This window comes from Alligator sinensis, unplaced genomic scaffold (genome assembly GCF_000455745.1).
Source record: "Alligator sinensis unplaced genomic scaffold, ASM45574v1 scaffold917_1, whole genome shotgun sequence".
Taxonomy (NCBI): domain Eukaryota; kingdom Metazoa; phylum Chordata; order Crocodylia; family Alligatoridae; genus Alligator; species Alligator sinensis.
Genome location: NW_005841988.1, coordinates 2662058 through 2670135, shown reverse-complemented (window position 1 = coordinate 2670135; position 8078 = coordinate 2662058). Strand labels below are relative to the sequence as shown.

The 8078-nt window shown below is 43.5% G+C and overlaps 1 protein-coding gene across 3 annotated transcripts in view; it reads left to right on the top strand.

Moving 5' to 3' along the window:
- CCDC171 (coiled-coil domain containing 171) overlaps positions 1-8078 on the top strand; it is a 323890-nt gene that overhangs the window by 116426 nt on the left and 199386 nt on the right. For all 3 annotated transcript variants that reach the window (XM_014518841.2, XM_014518840.2, XM_006021333.2), the window contains exon 12: positions 4206-4312. In XM_014518841.2, the coding sequence (XP_014374327.1) occupies positions 4206-4312 (107 nt within the window). The remainder of the gene's footprint in view (positions 1-4205; positions 4313-8078) is intronic.

Genomic DNA, 8078 nt, shown 5'->3' with positions numbered 1-8078 from the left:
TCCTGGCCTGAGCACAGCTTGGCCCAGTCCAACCCCCCCACCAGGAAGAGCCCAGCACAGTCCCAGCCCCAGCCCTGGCTTGCAGCAGCAGCCCCTGCAGATCCAGGGGCATGCACCTCCCATGCCCTCCTGGGGTTGCGCATAGTGGAGGTGCTGGGAGGGGAGTGCCATGTGGGAGGGGGGGGTCTCGCATGCGGTAGTCGTCGTCACCATCACCGCCACTCACTGCGCTGCCATGGTGCCTGTGCCACATTCCCACAGACTCTGTGGTCTGCTGACTGGCCACATGCCCAGCTAATTGTGTGCCACCCATCAGCAGCCCGCGGAGCTGCATGTGTGACCGGCCATGGGAAAGTGGCACAGATGTGGTGGTGCAGGGTGGTGGGTAGCTATGACAACAGCGGCCGCTGTGTGCGAGCCCCACAGTCTGGCCAGCTGGGCAGCGCCTGTGCGGCCTGCAGAGGGGTGTCACTGCCCTCGCCCTCCCTCGCCCTGCTTATGGGAGCAGGCACAGAAGCACACTTCCCTGCCCCCACCCCCAACCATTCAGATTCTCACTGCTTTCCAGGAAAGAGGTGGAGGAGAGCAAGCTGAGGTGGGGGGAGGTGTTGTGTGGGGCCGGTGGCACCCAGCATGCTCCTCCCCCTCCCCCAGGTAAGAGGCAAACTGTGGTAACGTGCCAGGGGAGACACTGCCACCACACCGCAGGGTGCGCTCTGTCCCTGCCTGCCCGCACGTACCCCCTACGGCCTTTCTAGGTACCCCTGGGAGTACGCATACCCCTGGTTGACAACCCCTGGCCTAGAAAATGGCGCAGGTGCCAAGGTCAGAGAAGACAAGAAAACAAGTTGGCTGATTAGTGACTGCCTCTTCTAAAGCACACATGGTGGCGGAGGGAGGTTCAGAGATGGGCTTCCTGGATTACATTGCACGATTTAAGGCTGGGGGAGTAGAGCTGGAGCTCTCTGGAGAACTTGGCAAAAAAATAATCTATCTCAAAGTAATTATTGTCTAAAGATAGTGTTTTCATCTCTGATTCATAATAGTGTCTGAGTTCTTATAGAAGTGGGAGGGACTAAAATGACAGGTACTTCATGTCTATACAATAAATTAACATTACTTCAAACTATAGTGGATTATGGAATTTAGAAAAAGTCTATGGTGGAACTTCTTATACTACCTGTAACTTCCTCTAGTACTGTTGTGTTGTCTATCTTAAGGGTGGAATCTCTCTTAAATTAAAAAAAAAATTGGACTTGGAAGGTCTGATTTTACCAGCCTTGCTTGCATTGAGTAATAGATTACAGTGCAAAAGATTTGGTTTAGAACAGGGACAGGCAAGTATTTTGGGTAGAGGGCTGCTTACTGAGTTTTGGCAAGCCATTGAGGGCCTCATGACTGGCAGGCCCGGGCAGATAAATATAAATTTTCTAAATTTTTAGGGGCCCAACAGGCCAGATAGAATGGCCTGGTGGGCTGCATCTGTCCCACGGGCTACATTTTTTCCCACCCCTAGTCTAGGAGGTTGTTTTTTTTATTCTTTGTTTTTCCACTGATTTTCTGTGAGACTGATTTTTCGCTTCTCCATCTGCCTTGGTTGTTCAACTTAAATGCCACTTCAGATAGCTTATATATCCTAAAACAGGCATGCTCAATTCCCAGCCTGAGGGCCGGATCCAACTCCTGGAGCCATGTCATGTGTCCCGTAGGGCTCCCTACAGGTTAAAAACTTGGTGGTTGGAGAGCGGCTGCCACTCCACTGATACCAAATTTCCATGGGGAGCCCTGCAGGCTGGATGTTATGGCCCTGCAAGCTAGATTGGGTGTCTAGGGCGGTGTGGGTCTTGATCCTGGCATGCGGGGCCAGGTGTGCAGGATACTGCAGGGCCTGCGCCAGGCATGGGGGCCTGATCCAGCCTGCATACCAGCCCTGTGCCACTCATCTGGCCCACAGGGCCAAAAGGTTGAGTACTACTCTCCTAAAATAATGGGACTCTCGGTTCATTTGGGGACTTTAGATATCATGGTAATAGCAATATTTATCAGCAAGAATGACATGTCTGTCATCGCTATTTTTAGTGTGCATGCATGTATTGTGTACATTTGCATGTGTTTTAAATGTTGAAGAAGAGAACATGAATGAAGTAGAATGTGGCAGTGGTAATGTGAGAGCAGGTTGGGTTTGCCTTTCGAGTATGTATGCACAGTTCGTATTGAATTCACTGGAAGATTTTGTGAGTCTAGACTGATGGAATTCTCTTCAACTTGAAGCAAAGGGGAGAACACTTTGCTCTGTAGACCCTAATGCCAGTCAGTGTTTGTTTTCCTGAAAAGTGATTTTTTTTTTTCTTTTCTTTTTATGGTTTAAAAAAAAAAATCAGCTAAGGAATAAAAATGAGAAGTTAGCATGTCCAAGACTGCAATTCTACTTTGCAGTCATATATTGTACTTCTTCAAGTGATCAAAAGGGCTGGAGGCAGAGGGAATAGTTAATTTGAAACCGACACCTTAAGTGGTTATGGGCAATATTTTCTGGCTTTGCAAGCAATCTTGAGGTTTCCATTGACTATAGTTGGTACCCCATGTAGCCAAAGCCACAATATGTAATGTTTTCCAGTTGGTTTAAGTAATTCTTATCCTTCCATTTTTTAGAAGAAAAGCTGAACTAATTTTTTTTTTAAATAATCAGATGGAAGTTTAGATAGAGTGCACTTGCAAATATAATCTTAGGGAAACATGTCTGTTCAGTGGAAAGGTTTAGAGTTCAAGGCCTGGTCTGTCTAGCTTGCTTCTCTCCTCCCGCTCCCTCTCCCCCTCTTCCATACACATACATACATAGAATTTCAATCAAAGATTTCAATATAGGAAATCAAGCTATGCAGACCATGCCTTGAACTCTAAACCTTTTCATTTGAATATATATCACTGGGCTATAACTCCCCCTGTAGTCTAGGGCAGGGGTAGGCAACCCCTGGTATGGGTGTCAGACTGTGGCGTGTGAAGGCATTTTGCTTGGCATGTGCACCTCAGGGTGAATGGTGGGGAAGGGACTGGGGCTGCATTGCTACAACAAGGATTGACTGGGCCCCTTGCGGCTCCCCTGCTGTCTGCCCCGGCACACCAACTACTTACAACATCACCAATGTTTTTGGCACTGTGCCCAAAAACATTGCCAACACCTGGTCCAGGGACTAGAGGTGTTTATCATCTCTGAGAAATCAGTCCTTTTTAACTTTTTCCCCCTCTGTTTCTCCTTTTGTAAATCAAAGGTACTAATGGGATTGCTGAGGGCTAATTCATGATTTATATTTTAATATTGCTGATATTATATAATATACTTATCAGTATTGTTTTATAAGTGTCAAGGTGAAAAAGTATTTGGTGTAAATAACAAGTTACTTTGTATAATATCAGAAAGAATGGTAGGGAGAAGAGGAATTTAATATAATCTGGTAATTTGCATTCTTGATCCATATATAATTGTTTTTGCTTTCTTAGCTCACTGAGTACTTTGAAGGCAAAAGTACTCCTTTTGTTCATATGACCCCATTTAAGACCGCTAGATCAGAAGTTGTAGTCTAAGGGTTTAATAAATAAGCACGGTGTATATCTAATGGATATATCATTCTTCACATTTATAATTGAAACATTATGTAGGACTGTGCAGACAGATAATAAAAAATTGTATTGTTTCCTTTGGATTGAAATTCAAGAGCATTTAAAGCGTTGTTAAGACCTTTCCAAGCATAACAAAGTCATGTGATCTTTGGCTCAGAAAGGTTTTGAATAAATGAAGTACTATATTACAAAATGAATGCTTGGTCAGAAGACAACAAGATAATGTCAGGAAATTGTAATCTATTTAACTTTCAACAAAATGTTTTGTAAAGTGTATTACTATGCAGTTTAAATGGTGGATGATTTGACTGAATGATACATAAGCTTACTGGTCACTAGACATTATACAGAAAGTTGGATACTGAGGTTATTAGGTGGAAATGTAAACTGGAGTTTGCAGCTCTGGTACATTTCCTTTAGCTATGAAGAAAGTATAGATGTAGAGTTGTATGCCACAGGGAGAACAAGATTGCTGTTCAGTGTTCTGTATTGTCACTATAGCCCTAAATAACTTTAATAACTATTCCTGTTTGCGTAGTCTGCCTCTGACTTTTAGGGCTTTATTTTCATTCTGTGTTTTTCTTCAGGCACTTGCAAGGACAAAGATAAACCTCCAAGCCTCTCTGTTGTCCTTGAGACTTTGAGGCATACCTTGACAGATTACAAGAACAAGCTGGAAGACTCATCTAATGAGGTAACACTTGCACTGTTTGGCTCCACATATATAGCCTTCGGCCTGCAACAGTACGTAGTCCTCCCTTGTTACAAAGGTCAGAAGACTAGGAACGTTGAGTTGACAGCTTCATGTATACCAAAAAGAAATAATCTCTGTCACTACGTTTCCTCTAAGCTTGCCCTACAGTAATGTTTCACTCATATTTTTAAAAAAGTTTTGTTGGTTGGGTTTTCTTTGATTTTTGTTGGGGTTTTTTTTGTTTGTTTGTTTGAACCGTTGAACTAATTAATTTCAGCACACATACATGGAAATGTGACTTTTCTTGTTCTTCTCTATTTAGGGCTTTAGTTGACTATACAGTAAAATATTTGAAATGTAATGTTTTTGATATCAAATATGTAAATATCAGTGCTCTTAGAAGTAAAGAAAAATGAAATTTTTGAAGCCTTTACTGAATTGTGATGTTAAGATTATTGGATTTTTATGTGCTATTTTGTTGTCATACAGGAGGAGTAAATGTCTGCATTATTTTTTCTTAAGATAGCAAAGTACAATAACACAAACATTTTAATTTAGATTTTTTTAAATAATGTAATTTTCATGAAGTCTTAGAAACTTTAACTCACTGATTGAAAAGTTTCAGCATTACATTTATTTTCTTATTTGTATTGCTAATGTGACTTGAATTAATCCTCTTAGATTTAAAATGTTTTAAAATGTGTGGTTTTAAGGAATGTAGAGAACAGTTAATCACACTATTAATGATCGTTATGCAATATCATTAGGCATATCAATGGATAAAATTAGGAAAGCACAGGAAAGCCAAATGTAATAATATAGCACAAATGTCAATTTTTCCCCATTTCTAGGCTTTTTCTTTTGTTTGACAAATATATTGTCTAGCTAGCCACTCATAACATTAAAAAGAATATTAACTTTTCTGTTTTTATTGGGAAAAGAATACTCTCCTGTAGGACCTTCTGAGATTGTTCAAAGGGACACAAAATAAGTGACCATGAAAACACTTATATTTTTGTAAACAGCAAGCACTATTAGGTCTCTCCTAACCAGTGTGCTTAGTAGTTTATGAAACTCTTCTGAGACTCAGGTCTAGAAGCAGCAGAGTAACTAGGAACATATTGCCCACAGCGAATTGTTATTTGGGAGGATGAATGTCACATGATCCTCAGCACAGTTGAAAAGTCGACTCAGCAGGCTTTGGCTTAGTAATACATTTTGTTGTGAAACTGTGCCAGAGACAGCAGTGGGGAGACCAAGGGGTGGCTGCTAAGAAAGCAAAGAGAGTGTTCTGACAGAAAGAAGAATGAACTGTCAAGGAAAATAAATCGCAAGCAGAGCAGGACCAACTGATGACCTGCCACAAGACTTCCCAGTAGGATGGCATGTGACTGACCCTGAGGTTGTCATATGGAGCCAGGGACCACTGAATGCCCTCATGATGCACAGAAAGGGCAGTGCTCTGTCCTTTTTGATTTTCCCTGCAGATGCCATTGCTTCTAGGCTTTTGTGCTTTTTGTCTTAGATGTGTTTTAGTAACAAAACTGTTTTTAATAATGAAGCAAAACTTGGGGATTATCGGGGCACAATCCAATAAAAATAAAATGATTTTCTGTGCAGCGCTAAGGTTCTAGGCTTATACAATCCTATTTTAAGTGTTTTGTTTGTTTGGGTTTTTTTTTTAGTATATAGGTTTCTGACAGGGCTCCGCACACAGATGAACATAATTAATTATTTTGATTTACACACGTCTGGAATATGTTGATGAACCTGTAATATTTATATTGCTTTTACTTTTCTAAATGAACCTTAAACTTAATAACTAACAATAAATTTAGAGCTACTGAATGTTAATAAACTTCCCTGCAACTATGTAAGCTTGAGGGATTAGGGCTGCCTGGTTGAATTATGGACAAGATGGAAAAAACTTCGGTAATTTATGGAAAGTAGCTACAATCAGCACCCTTTATTGACAGCCCATTTGCAAAGTGTTTATAGTTTAAGTGTATTATTGGGTTTTGATTTGATCCTTGATGTTCGGATAGTAGCCATGTGTTCTGACATCAATAATAGGTAGTTGTAATACCCTGAATACTTTAGAACAGGATTCTCAAACATAAGGCCCATGGACTGGATCTGGGCCATAGAGCCCAGTTATCTGGCCCCTGGGTCTTCTCCTGGGTCTGAATTGACCCAGACTGGGTCTGCAGGCAGGGCCTGAACACCTCCCCACAGGCACTGCATGCAGTGTGGGTTCCAAACTTGCTGGACCAGCCACTGCGTGTGGTACAGCCTCAGACCAGTTTGCAGTGCAGCAGCTGCTTTGGGATCCATGCTACGTGGCACCCACCCTAGCCACTCTGGGATCCATGCTGCCCACGGATTCTGTCCCAGGCACTCTTGGATGCAAGGTGCATCCAGCATAATTCCCAGAGCAAGCAGGCACTGGAGCCAGCATGGGGAGGAGCAAGCTTTGGTTTCGATGGGCCCTGTTATCCTGATCCAGCCCACAGACTGGGATTTTTTTTAAATCAGAGAAAAACAGGGTCCCTGCTCTTGTGAGTGTTGGGGCCAGATGAGTTTAAAATCCCTTCTTTAACATTAATCTGTCTTTGGGTACTGCTACTGTAGTTGCAGTCAATGGAGGTGCATGAGCATCTGTGTAGAAAGAGGATACTGCTAATAGGACCCCTTTTTTGTTCTTTTTCCTTTTCTTGTGAGGGGGGCCACTTCTTTTTTTTTTTTGGTTTTTTTTTTCAGTTTTTTTTTTCCTTTCTCATTTTTTGTCTCCATAGATTCATAGAAGTAGGGTCGGAAGGGACCTTGTAGATCATCAAGTCCAATCCCCTGCCCTGGGCAGGAGAGAAAACCGGGCTCAAATGACCCCAGCCGGGTACACATCAAGCTTCCTCTTAAGCCCCCCAGGGTAGGAGCCATCACCACTTCTCTTGGAAGTTGGTTCCAGATCCTAGCTGCCCTGACAGTGAAGTAGTACCTTCAGATGTCTAGTCTAAACCTACTCTCTAACAATTTGTGGCCATTATTCCTTGGTACCCCAGGGGGCGCTAGGGGGAACAGGGTCTCGTCCCAAACCCTGCTGGTCCCCCCTGGTGAGTTTACAGACTGCCTTCAGGTCCCCCCTCAGCCTTCTCTTGTGAAGGCTGAATTGGTTAAGGTCCCGTAGCCTTTCTTCGTAGGGTCTGCCCTGCTGTCCCTGGATCATAAGGGTGGTCTTCTTCTGGACCCTCTCAATGTTGTCCACATCTCTCCTGAAGTGCGGTGCCCAGAACTGAACACAGTACTCCAGCTGTGGCCTGACCAGTGTCGCATAGAGGGGGGAGAATCGCCTCCTTGGCCCTGCTTGAGATGCATCTGTGGATGCACGACAAGGTACAGTTAGCCCTACTGACTGTGACCTCGCATTGTCAGCCCATGTTCACCTTGGACTCCATAATGACTCCAAGATCTCTCTCTGCCTCCGTGCTCTGGAGAAGGGAGTTTCCCAGCTTATAAGTGTGCTGCTGGTTCCTACTGCCCAAGTGCGGCACCCTGCACTTATAGATTCATAGATGCTAGGGTCGGAAGGGACCGCAATAGATCATCGAGTCTGACCCCCTGCATAGGCAGGAAAAAGTGCTGGGTTTAGATAACCCCAGCTAGATGCCTATCTGACCTCCTCTTGAAGACCCCTAGGGTAGGGGACAGCACCACCTCCCTTGGGAGCCCACTCTAACTGTGAAGAAGTTCTTCCTAATGTCCAGTCTAA